This window comes from Oncorhynchus nerka, linkage group LG20, assembly GCF_034236695.1.
Source record: "Oncorhynchus nerka isolate Pitt River linkage group LG20, Oner_Uvic_2.0, whole genome shotgun sequence".
NCBI lineage: Eukaryota > Metazoa > Chordata > Actinopteri > Salmoniformes > Salmonidae > Oncorhynchus > Oncorhynchus nerka.
In genome coordinates, this window is record NC_088415.1 from 28,971,211 (window position 1) to 28,993,962 (window position 22,752).

At 46.3% G+C, this 22,752-nt stretch overlaps 1 protein-coding gene across 1 annotated transcript in view; it reads right to left on the reverse strand.

Moving 5' to 3' along the window:
• Window positions 1–22,752, reverse strand: part of LOC115102212 (ephrin type-B receptor 2-like) — a 62,704-nt gene extending 39,952 nt beyond the window's left edge. The window contains exon 1 of the mRNA XM_029621890.2: window positions 22,591–22,752. Within this exon, the coding sequence (XP_029477750.1) occupies window positions 22,591–22,687 (97 nt within the window). The 5' untranslated portion in view covers window positions 22,688–22,752. The remainder of the gene's footprint in view (window positions 1–22,590) is intronic.

Genomic DNA, 22,752 nt, shown 5'->3' on the forward strand with positions numbered 1-22,752 from the left:
ACAGATCATAAACAGTTGCAGCAGCGTATGTGATGAGTCAAAAGAGATAGTCCCGCAGGAGGCCTTTTATCTTCTTGTAGGCTGTCATTGTAAATAAGAATTTGATCTTCACTTACTTGCCTAGTTACAAAAAGGTTAAATACAATAGAAAATAAACAATTATATAATAAAAGGGTCAATGCAGATAGTCCGGGTAGCTATTGGTTACCTATTTAAATAGCTATTTAGCTGTCTGATGGCCTGCTTGCCGTGTGGTAACAGAGACAACAGCCTATGACTTGGGTGGCTGGAGTACATTTTTAGGGCCTTCCTGTCACGTCCTGACCATAGAAAGCCTTTATTTTAGGTTTAGATCTTATCTGTCGGAAAGATATCAGTTTGTCTCTGTGAATGGTTTGTCCTCTGACAAATCAACTGTAAATTTCGGTGTTCCTCAAGGTTCTGTTTTAGGACCACTATTGTTTTCACTATATATTTTACCTCTTGGGGATGTTATTCGAAAACATAATGTAAACTTTCACTGCTATGCGGATGACACACAGCTGTACATTTCAATGAAACATGGTGAAGCCCCAAAATTGCCCTCGCTAGAAGCATGTGTTTCAGACATAAGGAAGTGGATGGCTGCAAACTTTCTACTATTAAACTCGGACAAAACAGAGATGCTTGTTCTAGGTCCCAAGAAACAAAGAGATCTTCTGTTGAATCTGACAATGAATCTTAATGGTTGTACAGTCGTCTCAAATAAAACTGTGAAGGACCTGTATCTGACCCTGATCTCTCTTTGAAGAACATATCAAGACCATTTCGAGGACAGCTTTTTTCCATCTACGTAACATTGCAAAAATCAGAAACTTTCTGTCCAAAAATGATGCAGAAAAATTAATCCATGCTTTTGTCACTTCTAGGTTAGACTACTGCAATGCTATTTTCCGGCTACCCGGATAAAGCACTAAATAAACTTCAGCTAGTGCTGAATACGGCTGCTAGAATCCTGACTAGAACCAAAAAATTGATCATATTACTCCAGTGCTAGCCTCTCTACACTGGCTTCCTGTCAAAGCAAGGGCTGATTTCAAGGTTTTACTGCTAACCTACAAAGCATTACATGGGCTTGCTCCTACCTATCTCTCTGATTTGGTCCTGCCGTACCTACACGCACGCTACGGTCACAAGACGCAGGCCTCCTAATTGTCCCTAGAATTTCTAAGCAAACAGCTGGAGGCAGGGCTTTCTCCTATAGAGCTCCATTTTTATGGAACGGTCTGCCTACCCATGTCAGAGACGCAAACTCGGTCTCAACCTTTAAGTCTTTACTGAAGACTCATCTCTTCAGTGGGTCATATGATTGAGTGTAGTCTGGCCCAGGAGTGGGAAGGTGAACGGAAAGGCTCTGGAGCAACGAACCGCCCTTGCTGTCTCTGCCTGGCCGATTCCCCTTTTCCACTGGGATTCTCTGCCTTACCCTGTTACGGGGCTGAGTCACTGGCTTACTGGGGCTCTCTCATGCCGTCCCTGGGGGGGGTGCGTCACCTGGGTGGGTTGATTCACTGTTGTGGTCGGCCTGTCGCCCCCCCTAGACCTTTGTGGGCTATACTTTGTCTCAGGATGGTAAGTTGGTGGTTGAAGATATCCTCTAGTGGTGTGGGGGCTGTGCTTTGGCAAAGTGGGTGGGGTTATATCCTTCCTGTTTGGCCCTGTCCGGGGTGTCCTCGGGTTGGGGCCACAGTGTCTCCTGACCCCTCCTGTCTCAGCCTCCAGTATTTATGCTGCATTAGTTTATGTGTCGGGGGCTAGGGTCAGTTTGTTATATCTGGAGTACTTCTCCTGTCCTATTCGGTGTCCTGTGTGAATCTAAGTGTGCGTTCTCTAATTCTCTCCTTCTCTCTTTCTTTCTCTCTCTCGGAGGACCTGAGCCCTAGGACCATGCCCCAGGACTACCTGACATGATGACTCCTTGCTGTCCCCAGTCCACCTGGCCATGCTGCTGCTCCAGTTTCAACTGGCCTGGGCCCTAGGACCATGTCCCAGGACTACCTGACATGATGACTCCTTGCTGTCCCCAGTCCACCTGGCCATGCTGCTGCTCCAGTTTCAACTGTTCTGCCTTACTATTATTCAACCATGCTGGTCATTTATGAACATTTGAACATCTTGGCCACGTTCTGTTATAATCTCCACCCGGCACAGCCAGAAGAGGACTGGCCACCCCACATATGCTCTCTCTAATTCTCTCTTTCTTTCTCTCTCTCTCGGAGGACCTGAGCCCTAGGACCGTGCCCCAGGACTACCTGACATGATGACTCCTTGCTGTCCCCAGTCCACCTGACTGTGCTGCTGCTCCAGTTTCAACTGTTCTGCCTTATTATTATTCGACCATGCTGGTCATTTATGAACATTTGAACATCTTGGTCATGTTCTGTTATAATCTCTACCCGGCACAGCCAGAAGAGGACTGGCCACCCCACATAGCCTGGTTCCTCTCTAGGTTTCTTCCTAGGTTTTGGCCTTTCTAGGGAGTTTTTCCTAGCCACCGTGCTTTTACACCCGCATTGTTTGCTGTTTGGGGTTTTAGGCTGGGTTTCTGTACAGCACTTTGAGATATCAGCTGATGTACGAAGGGCTATATAAATAAATTTGATTTGATTTGATTTGATTATTTTCTATGGTGGAGTAGGTCAGGGCGTGACTGGGGGGTGTTCTAGTTTATTATTTCTATGTGTATTCTATGTTTTCTATTTCTTTGTTGGCCGGGTATGGTTCCCAATCAGAGACAGCTGTCTATCATTGTCTCTGATAGGGGATCATACTTAGGCAGCCTTTTTCCACTTGTTGTTTGTGGGATCTTGTTTTTGTATTGTTGCATTTGAGCCCTACGAGGCTGTACGTTCGTTTGTTTGTCTTTATTGTTTTGTTGCTGGTTCACATTTAAATAAATTATGATGAACCCAAATCACGCTGCGCTTTGGTCCACTCCTTATGACGATCGTGACACTTCCTCTGACACCGCCTGGTATAGAGGTCCTGGATGGCAGGGAGCTCGGCCCCAGTGATGTACTGGGCCGTACACACTACCCTCTGTAGCGCCTTGTGGTCAGATGCCAAGCAGTTGCCATACCAAGTGGTGATGCAGCCAGTCAAGATGCTCTCAATGGTGAAGCTGTAGAACTTTTAGAGGTTCTGAGGGCCCATGCCAAATCCCCCGCAGCCTCCTGAGGGGGAAGAGGGGCTGTTGTGCCTTCTTCACAACTGTGTTGGTGTGTGTGGACCATCATAATTCCTTAGTGATGTGGACTCCGAGTAATTTGAATCTGTTGACCTGCTCCACTACATGCCCGTCAATGTGGATGAGGGCGTGCTCGACCCTCGGTTTCCCGTAGTCCATGATCAGCTCCCTTGTCTTGCTGATGCTGAGGGAGAGGTTGTTGTCCTGGAGTCTCTGACCTCTTTCCTATAGGCTGTCTCATCGTCGTCTGTGATCAGGCCAACCACTGTTGTGTCGTCAGAAAACGTAATGATGGTGTTGGAGTTGTGCGCGACCACGCAGTCGTGGGTGAACAGGGAGTACAGGAGGGGACTAAACACGCACCACTTAAGGGCCCCCATGTTGAGGGTCAGTGTAGCAGATGTGTTGTAGCCTACCCTCACCTTCTGGGGGAGGCCCGTCAGAAAGTCCTGGATCCAGTTGCAGAGGAAGGTGTTCAGTCCCAGGGTCCTGAGCTTAGTGATGAGCTTGGAGGGCACTATGGCATTGAACGCTGAGCTACAGTCAATGAACAGCATTCTCACATAGGTGTATATGACATTACAACAGTAAACATTTTATAGTCAAGCTCAGACAAAACAATTGGTCTGCAAATCAGTTCCGAAACATGGGGAACCACTGTTGCTTCCAATTAGGCCATTTTCCAGGTGCTCAGTTCCTGTTAGTATCAGTGTGGATTAATGAGGAGCTGTGAGGAAGTGGCGAGCCAGGTGTTGGTGCTGCCGCTAAATGGGAATAAAGAGGCCAGGAGCAGTGACCCACTAAGAATTCCCATGGACTGAGCCAAGAGGGTTTAGGGAAGGGAGTGGGAGTCTGAGCGGAAAGGATGGAGAAGGGAAAAGACGGGTCTATGTGGATGCTAGCTACAGCTCTCCATGTCATACAGTAGCTAACACACAAGGCTCAACACTGAAGGCATGCACAACATGATGAACTGTAGCTGCATTAGGGGACAGGGGAAGGGGGGTGACATTAGTAACTGTGTGTCGCCCTTCTTTCGTGACTAGACGTGTCATCAAGGCTCTTCAGTTTCAGTCAGCACAGTATGTTGCAGAGATCGTGTTACACACAACACATGGAAGGCTATGTTAAAGCTGAGTATTATAAATTCTGTAAGAGATAAAGAGGATATATAAAAAATATATATTGAAAAAACGTAATACCTAAAATTACAATGCTATGTTATGTATGGTAAGGTTAAAGGGTAGGTTTTGAAGCTGTATTTGCTCAAATAAAACTATGCACGACAAAGCTAACTCGCCTGTAATGTGTAACATAAACAAATCCACCATTATCTACCGCCCAATAAGTATTTTTAAACCAGAATTAACAATGTGAGAGGGAGAGAGGAATAAAGTTGTGGTGGTCTATCTGCCTCTCTCTCCCTCTCCTTCTTTCTCCATGTCCCCCTCCCCACCACATGACTCCATCTGTCCCTGCATTCCTCCAATATAGAAATCACTCTATCCCTCTCTCGCTCTCTTTCTCTCCATATTTCAATGAAAAGTAGGGCAACGAGGAGGAGAGAGTAGGGCAACTTAGTCCAGCACACATAATCCTTGCAGGCTGCGCCATGCTCTGTATGCCACACTGGATTAAACCCAGGGGACACATCCCTGGGCTTCACTCACTGGGTTTTATGTCACTGTGCCTCCCGCCGCACCCGCAACTCTCAGTCGCACATTTCAAATGTATCCATTTTATGGCCCTGATTCTTCTGCTGCTTTTATATTAACACTGGAAGGGAATTTCCCAGACTTGTGTCATGTTTCACTACAGCACAGAGACCCGCCTGCATTGTAGAATGCAACTAAATGGACCAAATCATCTTGGCTCATGCATGTTCTGCAAAGCCAAACAATCGAATCAAAGGGCAATGTATATGCCCAATTTGGTTATGATTAACCCCAAAGTCGTAAACACGGGCACCCTCATAGATATCATCCTAACCAACTTGCCCTCTAAATACACCTCTGCTGTTTTCAACCAAGATCTCAGCGATCACTGCCTCATTGCCTGCATCCATAATGGGTCAGCGGTCAAACGACCTCCACTCATCACTATCAAACGCTCCCTGAAACACTTCAGCGAGCAGGCCTTTCTAATCGACCTGGCCCGGGTATCCTGGAAGGGTATTGACCTCAACCCGTCAGTAGAGGATGCCTGGTTATTCTTTAAAAATGCCTTCCTCACCATCTTAAATAAGCATGCCCCATTCAAGAAATTTAGAACCAGGAACAGATATAGCCCTTGGTTCTCTCCAGACCTGACTGCCCTTAACCAACACAAAAACATCCTGTGGCGTTCTGCATTAGCATCGAACAGCCTCAGTGAAATGCAACTTTTCAGGGAAGTTAGAAACCAATATACACAGACAGTTAGAAAAGCCAAGGCTAGCTTTTTCAAGCAGAAATTTACATAGAATACACATAGAAATAATAAACATTCAACACAAACTCAAAAAAGTTCTGGGGCATTGTAAAGTCCATGGAGAATAAGAATACCTCCAACCAGCTGCCCACTGCACTGAGGATAGGAAACTCTTACACCACCGATAAATCCACTATAATTGAGAATTTCAATAAGCATTTTTCTACGGCTGGCCATGCTTTCCACCTGGCTACCCCTACCCCGGTCAACAGCACTGTACCCCCCACAGCAACTCGCACAAGCCTCCCCCATTTCTCCTTCTCCCAAATCAAGTCAGCTGAGGTTCTGAAAGAGCTGCAAAATCAGGACCCTCACAAATCAGCCGGGCTAGACAATCTGGACCCTTTCTTTCTAAAATCATCTGCCAAAATTGTTGCAACTCTTATTACTAACCTGTTCAACTCCTCTTTCGTGTCGTCTGAGATTCCCAAAGATTGGAAAGCAGCTGCAGTCACCCCCCTCTTCAAAGGGGGGGACACTCTTGACCCAAACTGCTACAGACCAATATCTGTCCTACCCTGCCTTTCTAAGGTCTTCGAAAGCCAAGTTAATTAACAAACCGACCATTTAGAATCCCACCGTACCTTCTCCGCTATGCAATCTGGTTTCAGAGCTGGTCATGGGTGCACCTCAGCCACGCTCAAGGTCCTAAACAATATCTTAACCGCCATCGATAAGAAAAAATACTGTGCAGCTGTATTCATTGACCTGGCCAAGGCTTTCGACTCTGTCAATCACCACATCCTCATCGGCAGACTCAACAGCCTTGGTTTCTCAAATGATTGCCTCGGCTGGTTCACCAACTACTTCTCCGACAGAGTTCAGTGTGTCAAATCTGAGGGTCTGTTGTCCGGGCCTCTGGCAGTCTCTATGGGGGTGCCACAGGGTTCAATTCTTGGGCCGACTCTCTTCTCTGTACACATCAATGATGTCGCTCTTGCTGCTGGTGAGTCTCTGATCCACCTCTACGCAGACGACACCATTCTGTATACCTCTAGCCCTTCTTTGGACACTGTTAACAACCCTCCAGATGCCATACAACTCTCCTTCTGTGGCCTCAAGTAAAAGTAAAACTAAATGCATGCTCTTCAATCGATCGATGCCTGCACCTGCCCACCCGTCCAGCATCACTACTCTGGACGGTTCTGACTTAGAATATGTGGACAACTACAAATACCTAGGTGTCTGGTTAGACTGTAAAATCTCCTTCCAGACTCACATAAAACATCTCCAATCCAAAGTTAAATCTAGAATTGGCTTCCTATTTCGCAACAAGGCCTCCTTCACTCATGCTGCAAAACATACCCTCGTAAACTGACCATCTTACCGATCCTCGACTTCGGCGATGTCATTTACAAAATAGCCTCCAACACCCTACTCAACAAATTGGATGCAGTCTATCACAGTGCCATCCGTTTTGGCACCATAGCAGCACCCACCGTAGCACGCGTTTCAGCAGGTATATCTCACTTGTCACCCCCAAAGCCAATTCCTCCTTTGGCCGCCTCTCCCTTCCAGTTCTCTGCTGCCAATGACTGGAACGAACTACAAAAATCAATGAAACTGGAAACACTTATCTCCCTCACTAGCTTTAAGCACCAGCTGTCAGAGCAGCTCACAGATCACTGCACCTGTACATAGCCCATCTATAAATAGCCCAAACAACTCCTTCTTCCCCTACTGTATTTATTTATTTATTTTGCTCCTTTGCACCCCAGTATTTCTGCTTTGCACACTCATCTACTGTCAAATCTACCATTCCAGTGTTTTAATTGCTATATTGTATTTACTTCGCCACCATGGCCTATTTATTGCGTTTACCTCCCTTATCTCACCTCATTTGCTCACATTGTATATAGACTTATTTTTCTACTGTATTATTGAATCTGTGTTTGTTTTACTCCATATGTAACTCTGTGTTGTTATATGTGTCGAACTGCTCTGCTTTATCTTGGCCAGGTCGCAGTTGTAAATGAGAACTTGTTCTCAACTTGCCTACCTGGTTAAATAAAGGTGAAATATATATATGTATTTTTTAAATGATGGTACGAAATAGTGAAATTGTGCACTGGACAGTTGAGGTTTTACAAGTTTTCACAAGTTTCGAAGATTTTTACCAGACAGGGAATGGAGCTTCTAATATCAAAATAAATGAATTACATCTAAGCATGTGATATTGCATTCAAAGTGGGCATACTCAAGACCACAGCTTGTGAATTTAAAAACAGTTTTATGTAATATGACATCTTTAAGATCATTCTCTACTTTCCCAAGAGGAATAATGGTAGATTTCATTGATAGCTCTTGAAACTTGCTGAATAATGGCAGGTTAACTAATTAACAGCATAGCCTTGATCCGACGTGACTTGCTCCAGTTGAAAAGCTTTCTCCACCTCCCTGCCTGAACCAGTGTCCATACTCTCAGTAAGGCTATCCTTCTACTGTGTCAAGACCTAGAACCGAAAAGAACACCAGCAGAGCATTTCTTCACCCTTCTTCTCTGGTATTGGCATTTGTGTGAACGGCATATTGGATGTCCTTCATTGCCCCATTCCAAGCCACGTCAGGAAAAGAGTTGTGTGTAGCAGAAGTGATAATACGTACATTGAAGTGAATAGAAATAGCGAAATACATTTCATCCCAAATAGTTAGCATGTATGATCAATGTGGTAATTCTAAAGAATTTGACAGACCCATGTGGTGCTCCATTCCTTTGGACAACCAGATGCAGTCAACAGGTATCAACCATCTTTGTTTGTGCGTATTCCAGCCCTAAATTGACCTGATGAACTTTAAAGGACATCCCAACAAAGCATTTCTTTCAGCTTCCATGTCCCACGTCAATGTTGGTTGAACAACTCCTACATAACGAATGAAGCCAAGCCGCCACAAAGTTTGCAAACAAAAACAAGCATGACGTAAGTGATGTAAATGTATACAGGCATCAAGAAAAGACAACTGGAAGTGAATGCAACACATGGCTTATCTGAGTTCTTTCAAATCCTTTCATTTGTGGTATGTGGAGGTAAAATACTGTATTGGTCTTAGGTGTTAAGCCAATGGGGGGAAACCTAATCAGTAAAGTTACAGTCAAGTGAACTGAACAAAACAAGAGAAGTTGAGCAATGGGGAACATTTTTCAAAATAGGCTGAAGTACTGTATATCAATTTCCATTCCATGGACAGACAGACGCTGCATGCACTGATTTATAAGGAGTGTCCCAGTTAATGACCTTCTTTAGTATGCTACTGCTCATGGGAGCAGCATCGACATTTTCACACAGAATTTGTCTAATGGGAGAATTGGGACCCATTGATTTTCAAGTGCTCCATTTGTGTCAGTCTCTCTGTACTGTGAGAGGGTTGATGAAATATTGGGGTGGAAAACACTTGACTGATGAGGCTTACAGCACTGACACAATACACTGGATCAAGTATATTGAACTCAAATTAATGTGCAGTTGCAGCTGTTAACACAGATTAACATTGCAACACAAAATGTAAGGCTAAATTGTATCAAAACCTGAAAGTGTTTTCTGCCAGAGGAACCAAGTGTGTGTGCACTCTCCTTCCTATCGGTAACATTCATCGAGTCAAAAAAACATTGTGACTACATGAGTTGAGGGCCTGAAATCTTATGTTCTCCATGTGACTGACATAGATTACTCGATGTTTGAGTGTTTACACACACAAGTACCTCAAGTTAGTATTTGTCCTTGTATGGTAACATAAACAGTACTTGGGATGATGTTTTATTTATTTAAATAGGCAAGTCAGTTAAGAACAAATTCTTATTTACAATGACAGCCTACCCCGGCCAAACCCTAACCCGGAAGAGACTGGGCCAATTGTGCACCTCCCTATGAGCCTCCCAATCATGGCCGGTTGTGATACAGTCTGGAATCAAACCAGGGTCTGTAGTGATGCCTCTAGCACTAAAATGCAGTGCCTTAGACCACTGCGCCACTCAGGAGCCATGTGACAGAATGACATAAAAAGGATAAATAGAAATTGCAAACAGGTAGCCCACTGGAAATATGGGAGTTCATTGAAGTTGATAAGAGTACATTAACAAGGAGGTTTACAGTTATCCTGCCTCTGTCACTGGAGTGCTCACCCCAGTAAACCTCAGAATATCGCCATTCATCAGGATTTCCCACTCTCCAATTGTCAATTACCTTTCAATGATTTTCAAGGAAGAAAATAAAGTTTGTCCCCCACTGGTGATCATATCAAGTCTCAAATGGACAACATCCTGATCCTGTTCCAATGCAAAATTAGTGCTAAGCCATGTATAGGGGTGGCAGGTGTCACTTCCTGATCTATTTCACCTGTCCTTGTGCTTGTCTCCACCCCCCTCCAGGTGTCGCCCATCTTCCCGACTTAACCCTGGGTATTTATACCTGTGTTTTCTGTCTGTCTGTGCCAGTTCGTCTTGTTTGTTCCAAGTCAACCAGCGTTTTGTCTCAGCTTATGCTTCCCCAGTCTCTCTTTTCTCGTCCTCCTGATTTTGAGCCTTGCCTGTCTTGACTCTTTGCCTGCCTGCCGTCCTGTGCCTTTGCCCCCACTCTGGATTACCGACCTCTGCCTGGCCTGACCCTGGGCCTGCCTGCCGTCCTGTACCTTGGCCCCACTACTCTGGATTATCAACCACTGCCTGCCTTGACCTGTCAATTACCTTCCCTTGTTGTTGCAATAAACATTGTTACTTCAACACAGTCTGCACTTGGGTCTTACCTGATAGTACAAACTGGCCATGACTGACCCAGCAGATTTGGACCAGTTCCGCAATGCTATCTCCTCCCAAGGAGCCCTCATTGGTAGACATGAGGAGATGCTTCGTGGTCCGATGGAAGGGTTCCAGGAAGTGGCCGAACGCCACGACCTAGCATTAGACGCTTTGTGGGAGCAATTCCGTGGGTTGCCTACTAGACGGTAACCTCCCAGCCCCTCAGTAACCCGGCCCAGCCCAGGAACAACCAATGGATCTTGACTCACTCATCGCTTTCACCATCCGGATCGATGGTTGGCTACAGGAACGTAGGAGAGACAAGACGTCTGATTGCGGTTCCAATCACTCACTCGAGGATCCCACCTTACATCTGATGAACTCCGGATGTCCCCAGCGTTTTTGTCCCCGAAAGGATCCGAGCTTACCCGAGTTCCTCCAAGAGCCTCCGAAGACTGCCGATTTGCCCTTTCCCGAGCCGATGCAGCTCGACAGGGCTAGGCTGCCTTCAGCCGAACGTGTACGCAGACTTAACACCCAGAGTTGTCTGTATTGTGGTTCTGCCGGTCATTATGTGTCTACCTGTCCCTTCACGAGACCTAGCTCATTGGTAGGAATGAGTACTCTGGTGTATAAAGGATCATGTTTCTTCTCGCCCCCTTCTCCATGCCACCCTGCTGTGGGGCGACCAGTCTAAGTCTCTCCAGAGACTCATCGACTCGGGGGCCGATATGAGTCTTATGGACGTTACCCTGGCGTCCGAGCTGGACATCCCCATTCAACCCCTCTTATCAACCTACGAGTGTTGGGGAACCACAGCGAGACAATCTAATTCCTGCTAATTGAGTCTCTGCATTCTCTTGGCTTCAGCGACACAATCCCTTGATTGACTGGTCTATTGGTGACATCGTGGGCTGGAGCCTGTTCTGCCATGCCCATTGCCTGAAATCAGCTCTGCCTGCCCCGGGATGTCTTCCTCTGGGCTTGGAAATTGCCCCGAACCTCTCCGCCATTCCCGCGGAGTACCAGGACCTCCGGGAGGGGTTCAGTAAGCCCCGGGCCACTTCGCTTCCACAACACCGACCAGCACTCAAGGAGATTAAGCTGCATGCGCTGGCATGCCGCTATAGCCCCGCAGCTACAAGACGAGACCTTTCCCCCCCTGCTCCAAAATCAATAACCCCTCTGCTGTTCATCCTCTGTTGCCCTGTACCCTCTGTATACTTTCTACTTTTCATGTGTCTAGATCTAAACCCATGTCTCACAGCTCTTTGTCTTCTGTTTCCCCAGTCTCTCTTTTCTCGTCCTCCATGTTTTGACCCTTGCCTGTCCTGACCCTGAGCCTGCCTGCCGTCCTGTGCCTTTGCCCCCACTCTGGATTACCGACCTCTGCCTAACCTGACCCTGGGCCTGCCTGCCATCCTGTACCTTGGCCTCACTACTCTGAATTATCGACCCCTGCCTGCCTTGACCTGTCATTTACTGTCCCCTGTTGTTGCAATAACCATTGTTACTTCAACACAGTCTGCACTGGGGTCTTACCTGAAACCTGATAGGCAGGTGGCCTAGCAGTTATAGAGGCAAGCCAGCAACCGGAGGGCTGCCAGTTCGAATCCTGTGACCGATGGGAAAAATCAGGAGGAAAGAAAGCTGGCAACAGGAGGGTTGCTGGTATCAAATCCTAGATGCCATTGCCTGCCGTTGTGCCCTTGAACAAGGCACTTAACACCCCACAACAGCTCCCCAGAGGAGTTGGGTTAAAAGCAGAAGTCAAATTTTGGTTGGACCTTATAATTGACCAATAATGTGATCTTAAAGGTGCAGGAAAAAACGTGATCTTCCTGTGTTTTATATACAGTATATTTCCACACTACAAGGTTGGAATAATACTGTGAAATTGTGAAAATTCTGATAATTCCCTTTTAGTGTAAGAGCTGTTTAAAAAAAACACATTAAATTTCAGCCTGTTTTGGAGGCATGGAGTTTTGGCCTGCCTAGTGAAATCACCAGGAGGTAAATTAGTTAACAGAAAGGGAGTACCATACCTCTCTGCCAATAACAACTAGTTTTTCCCCTCCCCACTTAGACCACTCCCAGACAGTTCTAGTAAAATTATTGCTTGAGAAATTGCTCTTTGCTTAGAAGTTATGTTTTGTTTTGCCATTTTAATTTAACATACACAGTAAGGTACTTAATTGTTTCCCAGAAATTATTTGAAATTGAGATAAACTGGCTGCATTGGACATTTAATCTTAATGTATAAAGACAATTTACTAAGCCTTTTCCACAGTGCAATGTTATACCTGTTGTTATCCAGAGGGAATAAAACATGAAACGTAGAGAAGGAATAAGGTATTGAGGTAAGGTGTAGGGCTATCCAATTTAGAGAAATTTTTTAGATAAAAAATGTGTCAATGTTCCACAGGTGCAAACCCTTAATAAATCTGTCCAAGAGGCAGATTTGCTTCTTTGGCGCATGTGCTTGTCCTTCTTACCTGGTGAATGGTTGTCAGGCTATAATTCAACATGGTTACAAGGATAGACCCATAACAAATCTATAACCATAACTAGAGTATATACTGTATAGCCCTATATAGGATGCCGCGAATCTGCGCATAGGAGTCCTAGAAGGCTACAAGGTGAGGCCTGGAAAATAACTGGCAAAATATTTTAGGGAAGTACGTATTTCCGAAAATCCTCTTACTGAAGGTATATCTATAATCCATAACTCCTTGTCCATCGATCTGGACTGTAATAATGTGTGGATATCTGTAAAGAAACCGTCTGAGCCTATCTTTATCCAAACCAGCACCTATAACTCGGCTGTGGTAGACAGCTTGAAAGACATTCTTCCATGTAGCCTACCACTGTCTACCCCGGCTGAGTTATAGGTGACGGTTTCTTTACAGATATCCACACATTATACAATCCGGATGGACGGACAAGGAGTTACGGATTAGAGATTTGCCTTCAGTAACAGGATTTTCAGAATCAAGTACCCCCCTAAGGCTCAACATTATAGCCTTCTAGGACTCCCATGCACAGATGCAGGGCATCCTATATAGCTTGTGACATTTACATATCACTCCCTGTTGAGTGTCTCAGTCATGTAAGCGTAACCATGTTCTCTGAGTTTTGCAAGCCCACCATAGGGCAGAAGGAGAAGTAGGTCATGGGCTGTTTTGATGCTCAATATTTTCTGTCACTGCTCCCAGAGGGGAAAGGGGAAAGAGTACTGCACTGAAGAGCAGCATAACACTGAATATTGATTGTCCTGCACAACAAAATGTCTGCAAAGAGAAATTGTGATTCATGGATTTGATTGAACTTATGTTTAATATAAGGGGTGTGTTTTGTCTGGAACCAATGGCCAGGAATGGCCTGGGCTTAAGGTGGACCAAAATGGACTTAGCCTGGCGCATGTCGGAAGACATTGCTAAAAAATCCTGTTGACTAATGCATGGCATGATTATTTACGGCAGAGTTGTTGTGATATTGCAGAGCTAATTTTTCCTACAGAAATCTGCTATTTTATTTGACCATGGTAAAAAGTGTATAGATAGATAGACCAAAGAGGTGGATGGAAAGAAGAACCACTGAACTGCAGTAGCCTACTGCTGCTGTGAACGATTACATACTGTATCACACAGTCCAAGCCTGTAGGCCAGGTGTGGAACAGCAAAGACACCCAGGTTCATGACTCTGCCATTACGTGCCAAACATTTACAGTTGCACTCCTCTCCTCTGGATAAAAAATACCTAAATTCACATACATGGGTACCATCTGCATCTAACTGTTTGTTATGTGTAACCAACCACAACAAAGACCCCACTCAGTGAGATCAAAAAAGGAAGCCATGTCTGTGAAAGAAAATAGTGGGGAGAGAGAGAGAGAGAGAGAGAGAGAGAGAGAGAGAGAGAGAGAGAGAGAGAGAGCGAGAGAGAAATCGAATGAGAGAGAGAGAAAGAAAGAGAGAGAAGCAGAGAGAGAGAGAGAGAGAGAGAGAGAGAGAGAGAGAGAGAAAGAAGGATAGAGAGAGAGAGAGAGAGAGAGAGAGAAATAGAGAGAGAGAGAGAGAGAGAGAGAGAGAGAGAGAGAGAGAGAGAGAGAGAGCGAGAAGGAGATAGAGGGAGAGGGAGAGGGAGGGGGGGGCAGTCTATGCAGGCCAGTGCTGAGTCGATAGCTCTTGACATGGCTGAAATCGGTCAGGTCTGCCCCGCTTACATAAAGGCTTGGAAACATGGGAGAGAGTGCAGCCCAGCCAGGGGGCGGGAGGGAGGTCTCACTGATGATACAGCGGGACAAGAGAGGACAGCAGGCTGTGAGAGCAGAGAAAACAGACGTCACATGGGCCGAGAGCTGAGAGACAGATATCACATGACCCCACACAACTTCTTATTTTTTCGATTGACTGACTGAAGCAAGAGAACATGGTCCCTTAGTAAGAAGGGGGTGAGGGGAATAATTAAAAGGCATCTAGACTTTTAGATTTTAGAAGAGTTTTTGTCAGAAGTTTGGTGACATTGTAATAGGCTTGGCATATGTTTGATGTTATGCACATAAGCACAACAGTGACTTCTGAGTTAGATAATTTACAATTCTTCTTCATAATAACTTCTGTTATTATGTTTCAAATGTACTTTCAATGTTAAAGGTGCAATTGTGAAAATCACTTCGCCATTTCTTGGTTGCTAAAATTCAAATAGTTTGCCTCATTTCAGTTTATGTGACAAAACAAGCAATGTATAGTGTAGAGAGTCATTTTTGTCACGAATATTACCGAAGGTGACTCCCCTTCTTGTTCGGGTGGCGCTCGGCGGTCGTCGTCGCCGGTCTACTAGCTATCGCCGATCCGTTGTTCTGTGTTTGTTTAGTTCTGTCTAATTGGTAGCACCTGTTTCTTGTTTGGTTGTTAGGATAGGGTTATATATAGTCTGTTCAGCCCGCTTCTGTTTCGTGCGGGCTTGTTCTCCTGTTTCTTTGTTTGAGTGTATTTTGGTTGGCATTTGGGTTTCACGCTGTCCGTTTATATTTCTGTTCATTTGTGTTTCCACTTTTGTACATGTTATGTTTCCAGGACATTAAAGCGTGTTGTTTTTCCCACATCCTTTGCTCTCTGCGCCTGACTCCACACCTCTTCACTCATTTACACGTAACAGAAGCCCGCACCTTCTATGGAGTCAGCAGGAGCAGCGACCACTCCTCTTCCCACTATGGAAGAGCGAGTTCAACATCACACGTCCATCCTCCATCGCCTAGGATCAGATGATGGAGAGGATGGATCGTTGGGAGAGGAATGGTTTCCCTACTACTACCCCACCGACCCTCCTACCAGCAACTCTACCATCTCCCCCATCTGGATCCGGTTCCAGCGCTCTGCACATGACGCCTCCGAGGAATTACGATGGAGCAGCGACGGGGTGCCAGGGATTCCTGCTGCAATTAGACCTCTACCTGGCCACCGTTCGGCCGGCCCCCTCGGAGGAGGAGAGTGTAGGGGTCCTCATCACCTGCCTGACCGGTAGAGCCCTGGAGTGGGCTAATGCGGTCTGGAACGGGCCCGACTCAGCGAAGAACAACTACCCGGAGTTCATCCGCCGTTTCAGGGCCGTGTTCGATCACCCTCCAGAAGGTCGAGCGGCGGGTGAGAGATTGTTCCATCTTAGACAGGGGACGAAGAGCGCGCAGGACTTCGCGCTGGAGTTCCGGACCTTGGCTGCGGGAGCAGGGTGGAACGACAGGGCCCTGATAGACCATTACAGGTGTAGCCTGAGAGAGGACGTCCGTAGGGAGCTGGCCTGTCGGGATACTACGCTTAGCCTGGATGGACTGATAGACCTGTCGATCCGGTTGGACCATCTGCTAGCTGCTCGTGGACATTCTGAAAGGGTCCTGTCAGTTCTACCTCCTGATCATCCTGCCCCTATCCCGATGGAGCTAGGAGGGACTGTGTCAAGGGAGATCGGAGGAGGAAGCTCCTCCTGTACCAGTTGTGGCCGGAGAGGGCACACGTCTGGTCGGTGCTGGAGGAATTCATCTGGGAATCGTGAGGGCAGGCAGAACACTCATCGGTCACCCCAGGTGAGTAAGCACCGCACTCTCCCAGAGTTTCCTGTTGGTCACATGTTCCTATTAATTTGTTTCCTTAATTATTCTCCTTCTCTCCAGCATAAGGCACTGGTAGATTCAGGCGCAGCTGGAAACTTTATAGATCGCGGACTCGCTCAGAGGTTGAGGATTCCGTTAGTAAAAGTAGACCCCCCTTTTCCCGTGCACTCTTTAGATAGTCGACCATTAGGGTCAGGGCTGGTAAAGAAAGCCACAATTTCGTTGGAGATGATTACGCAGGGGAATCACAAGGAGCGAATTAGTTTGTTCCTTATCGATTCACCTGCGTTTCCAGTTGTTCTGGGGATTCCCTGGCTAGCTATTCATAATCCTACATTTCGTGCCCTACGATTTCGTGGAAACAGGGAACTCTACAGGGGTGGTCTGATGAGTGTTCAGGCAGGTGTGTAGGGGTTTCCATCGGTGCGACAACGGTGGAGAGTCCAGACCAGGTTTCCACCGTGCGCATTCCAGCTGAGTATGACGATTTGGCTATCGTTTTCAGTAAAAAGAAAGCGACCCAATTACCACCCCATAGGCAGGGGGATTGCGTGATAAATCTCCAGGGTAACGCTGCACTCCCCAGGAGTCATGTGTATCCTTTGTCCCAGGAGGAGAAGGTGGCTATGGAAACTTATATCACCGAGGCTCTGGGACAGGGGTACATTCAGCCCTCCATGTCACCTGTCTCCTCAAGTTTCTTTTTTGTGAAGAAAAAAGATGGTGGTTTACGTCCGTGTATTGATTATAGAGGTCTAAATTCCATCACAGTGGGTTTTAGTTACCCACTACCTCTCATTGCTACGGCAGTGGAATCATTTCACGGAGCGCAGTTCTTCACTAAACTGGATCTCAGGAGTGCTTATAATTTGGTGCGTATTCGGGAGGGAGATGAGTGGAAAACTGCATTTAGCACTACGTCGGGCCATTATGAGTACCTCGTCATGCCATACGGTTTAAAGAATGCTCCAGCTATATTTCAATCCTTTGTGGATGAAATACTCAGAGACCTGCACGGACAGGGTGTAGTGGTGTATATTGACGATATTTTGATCTACTCTGCTACACGCACTGAGCATGTATCTCTTGTGCGCAAGGTTCTTAGACGACTGCTGGAGCATGACCTGTATGTGAAGGCGGAGAAATGTGAGTTTTCCAAACAATCAGTTTCCTTCCTGGGTTATCGCATTTCCAGCTCTGGTTTGGTAATGGAGGGTGACCGCATAAAGGCCGTGCGTAATTGGCCGACTCCGACCACGGTAAAGGAGGTGCAGCGGTTCTTGGGATTTGCCCATTACTACCGGAGGTTTATCCGGGGTTTTGGTCAGGTAGCTGCCCCTATTACCTCACTGCTGAAGGGGGGGCCGGCGCGTTTGCAGTGGTCAGCAGAGGCGAACGGAGCTTTTCATAAGTTGAAGGCGATGTTTACTGAGGCGCCGGTGTTGGCACATCCGTTTTGATTCACTCAGATTGTCTACCCTCGACTATATGGTGGCCCACTTTGAGGAGGGATATTCTAGACTTCCCTCTCCGGAAGGTATCCCGCTGTCCTGGCGTCGTGAGAGCACTGGATGTCCGGACCCTTCTCGTTTATAGTAGAGGTGGACGCATCCGAGGCTGGGGTTGGAGCGGTGCTCTCACAGCGTTCGGGTGTGCCTCTTATCCAGAAACTTCGCCCCTGTGCCTTTTTTTTTTAAAGAAACTTGGGCCAGCGGAGCGGAATTATGATGTGGGGGATAGGGAGTTGTTGGCTATGGTTGAGGCCCTGAAGGTGTGGAGACACTGGCTTGAGGGGGCTAAGCACCCTTTCCTTATCTGGACTGACCATCGTAACCTGGAGTATATCCGATCAGCTAGGAGAATGAATCCTCGTCAGGCAAGGTGGGCCATGTTTTTCACCAGATTTCGTTTCACTATATCGTATAGACCAGGTTCCCTCAACACTAAGGCTGACGCGCTGTCAAGACTCTATGACACTGAGGACAGTTCCATCGATCCTACTCCCATCATTCCGGCAGCTAAACTGGTGGCACCAGTAGTATGGGATGTGGACGCAGACATCGAGCGGGCGCTAAGGGGGGAACCTGCGCCTCCACAGTGTCCGGAGGGTCGTAGGTACGTGCCGCTGGCTGTCCGTGATCAATTGATTCGATGGGCTCATTGTCTACCCTCGGCGGGTCACCCAGGTATTTATAGGACAGTGCGAGGTCTTGAGAGGAAGTACTGGTGGCCCACTTTGAGGAGGGATGTGCGATTCTATGTTTCCTCCTGTTCGGTGTGCGCCCAGAGTTGCTCCCGTTCCACAACGGCCGTGGACCCATCTTTCGGTAGATTTTCTTACTGACCTCCCCCCCTCTCAGGGAAACACTACAATCCTGGTCGTTGTGGATCGGTTCTCTAAGTCCTGCCGTCTTATCCCATTGCCCGGTCTCCCTATGGCCCTACAGACTGCGGAAGCTCTTTTCACCCATGTCTTCCGGCACTACGGGGTGCCCGAGGATATAGTTTCTGATCGGGGCCCCCAATTTATCTCCCGTGTTTGGAGGGCATTTATGGAACGTCTGGGGGTCTCGGTCAGCCTGACCTCAGGGTATCACCCGGAGAGTAATGGTCAGGTGGAGAGAGTTAACCAGGAGGTGGGTAGGTTTCTGCGGTCGTATTGCCATGACCGGCCAGGGGGAGTGGGCGAGATATATTCCCTGGGCAGAAATAGCCCAGAACTCACTAAACCACTCCTCTACCAACATGTCACCATTTGAGTGCGTGTTGGGGTACCAGCCAGTCCTGGCACCGTGGCATCAGAGCCAGACTGAGGCTCCTGCGGTGGAGGAGTGGGTACAGCGCTCTAAGGAGACCTGGAGGGCGGTCCAAGAGTCATTACGCCATGCGAGTATAAGGCAGAAGAAGAGCGCTGACCGTCACCGCAGTGAGGCCCCCGTGTTTGCACCTGGGGACAGGGTCTGGCTCTCGACCCGAAACCTGCCTCTCCGCTTGCCCTGCCGGAAGCTGGGTCCGCAGTGTATAGGGCCATTTAAAGTCCTGAGGAGAATAAATGAGGTTTGTTATCGATTATTACTTCCTTCGTATTATCGTATTAACCCCTCATTTCATGTGTCTCTTCTCAGGCCGGTGGTAGCTGGTCCTATGCAGGAAGATGAGGTTCCGGAGGTTCCTCCGCCCCCTCTGGACATCGAGGGGTCCCCGGCGTACAAGATACGAGCTATTCTGGACTCGAGATGCCGGGTGTGAGGCTTGCAGTACCTCGTTGACTGGGAGGGGTACGGTCCGGAGGAGAGGTGCTGGGTCCCGGTGAGGGATATTCTAGACCCATCTATATTGAGTGAATTCCATCGCCTCCGTCCGGATCGCCCAGCGCCTCGGCCCCCGGGTCGTCCCCGAGGCCGGCGTCGGCGCGCTGCGGGAGCTGCGCGTCAGGAGGGGGGTACTGTCACGAATATTACCGAAGGTGACTCCCCTTCTTGTTCGGGTGGCGCTCGGCGGCCGTCGTCGCCGGTCTACTAGCTATCGCCGATCCGTTGTTCTGTGTTTGTTTAGTTCTGTCTAATTGGTAGCACCTGTTTCTTGTTTGGTTGTTAGGATAGGGTTATATATAGTCTGTTCAGCCCGCTTCTGTTTCGTGCGGGCTTGTTCTCCTGTTTCTTTGTTTGAGTGTATTTTGGTTGGCATTTGGGTTTCACGCTGTCCGTTTATATTTCTGTTCATTTGTGTTTCCACTTTTGTACATGTTATGTTTCCAGGACATTAAAGCGTGTTGTTTTTCCCACATCCTTTGCTCTCTGCGCCTGACTCCACACCTCTTCACTCATTTACACGTAACAATTTTGCCATCTAAACCGCTGTGAAATATATTTTCAATAACCAAAGATATTTTATTTTCAGCTGTTTGAAGCTGGTGTGCAAAAGCGAAAGCAAAAGACACAATAACGAAACAGAAGAATATAAATAGAGCACATTAAATACATCTACCCCTTCTTAGACTTGCTTTGAATGAGAATGACACATCTATAATTCTCATGTCTATGTACATTTGGTCAGGTCGCCCAAAAGGTTACATATTGCAACCGTTGTTACACTGTTGTTACGAAAGCAGTAAATGAAGGAATCTTGAATATCTTTTAAGTTCTTCTGCCATCATATTCTTTAAACTCAGACTAAGTAGCTTTAACTCTCAAACCCTGAAAAGCACACCACATGGCCAGATCAGCTTTTTATTACAAAAAGCCTTTCCAAGCACAACCAATCTGATTACTTTGGGATAAATTTGGTAATCATGGGTCAGTTATGCTTCACCACTTCAAACCCATCTTTCATTAAATACATAAGAAACTTGAACTGTTGTGGAATGACCGAGGGAGCATATAACTTAACTCCAGACCAAAATATCCCATGGATGCTGTTCAGAGTGAATGCTTGCTTTTTTAAAATGACACCTGTACATACAATAGGATATACATATATAATAAACATATATTACCATGCTATTCATCAGACAACAACAGGGGCTGGGCTCCCCTTAGGATGAACATTCCACAGGTTTGTTCTCTCTCTCTCTCTCTCTCTGGATATGTGCGTGTGTGTAATTGAATTGCAAGCAAGGCCATGATTCAACATAACATTTAACATACACTGAATGTACAAAACATTAAGAATATCGGTCACATAGAGGATTTAGGTTTGGGTACATGAACAAGTACATGTGTAGCACAAATGTATGATAAATGGACACTAAACAATACATGATTCCATTCATCATCTGAGAATTCATAGTTCAAATCTTCTTCTCATTTTGTTTTAATGTTCAGAATAGATGAGGGATGTACCAATGAGATAGAAACATATACACTGAGTATACAAAACATTAAGAACATCTGCTCTTTCCGTGACATAGACTGGCAATGTGAATCCAGGTCAAAGTTCAGATCCCTTATTGAAGTCACTTGTTAAATCCACTTCAATCAGTGTAGATGAAGGGGAGGAGACAAGTTAAAGAAGGATTTTTAAGCCTTGAGACAATTGAGACATGGATTGTGTATGCGTGCCATTCAGAGGGTGAATGGGCAAGACAAAACATTTAAGTGCCTTTGAATGGGGTATGGTATTAAGTGCCAGGTGCACCGGTTTGTGTCAAGAACTGCAACGCTGCTGGGTTTTTCACGCTTAACAGTTTCCAGTGTGTATCAAGAATGGTCCACCACCCAAAGGACATTCAGTCAACTTGACACAACTGTGGGAAGCATTGGAGTCAACATGGGCCAGCATCCCTGTAAAATGCTTTTGACACCTTGTGGAGTCCATGCCCTGACGAATTGAGGCTGTTCTGAGGGCAACTACATATGAGGATGGTGTTCTTAATGTTTCGTGTATAGGCAGTCTATTTGACATACTCTACTTTCTATTATCGAAGGAATAACACAAACGACTCGCCATGAGCATTGGGTTACAGGGTTTGTTCACTACAAGTATTCCCCTCCCCTCCCCCTGCACACACACACACACACACACACACACGCACGCACGCACGCACGCACACGCACACACACACACACACACACACACAGCTAGGTGTCTAAACGACATTTTCTACCGTATTATAATTATATGCTATGAAACATGTTCATTGCTACAATATTTATGCCTACAGTTCGTTTATGAGTCAAAACTTGTGGTTTGGACTATTAAAATGACTGTAGCACTATTTTACCTATCATTGCTTAAGATATACTGCATTTCTTTTTGAGCATTTAATCTAATATAATAGTTTTTTATCTCAACAGATTTTAATCAGGCTTTGATGCATACAAACATCGGCGTTCCAATGTGACAGTCCCTCAGAAAGCCTTTACTATCATCAAAAACACTATCAGAATACCACATTCCTGTATGTAGGCTACAGGGTATTTGCGGTATACCTTACGCCTACGGAATGAATAATTGACACTGTATAATTAATATATTTTTGCTGAGAGCTTATGACAGTCGTTCATGCACGTTTTAATTATGCATTCTGACGAGATAAAGAAAAAGCAGCGTTCTTACCTTCGACAGCCCCTACCATTGGAAATATCCATACAAAATATAACATATCCATAACAACTGAAATACTTGGCATTTTGGCTGTAAGAAGCCAAGGCATTCATAGAAAACAGGTCCACCAGCGGGCCATTGACAGCGAATTCATCTACAGAAGCGCAAAACCAC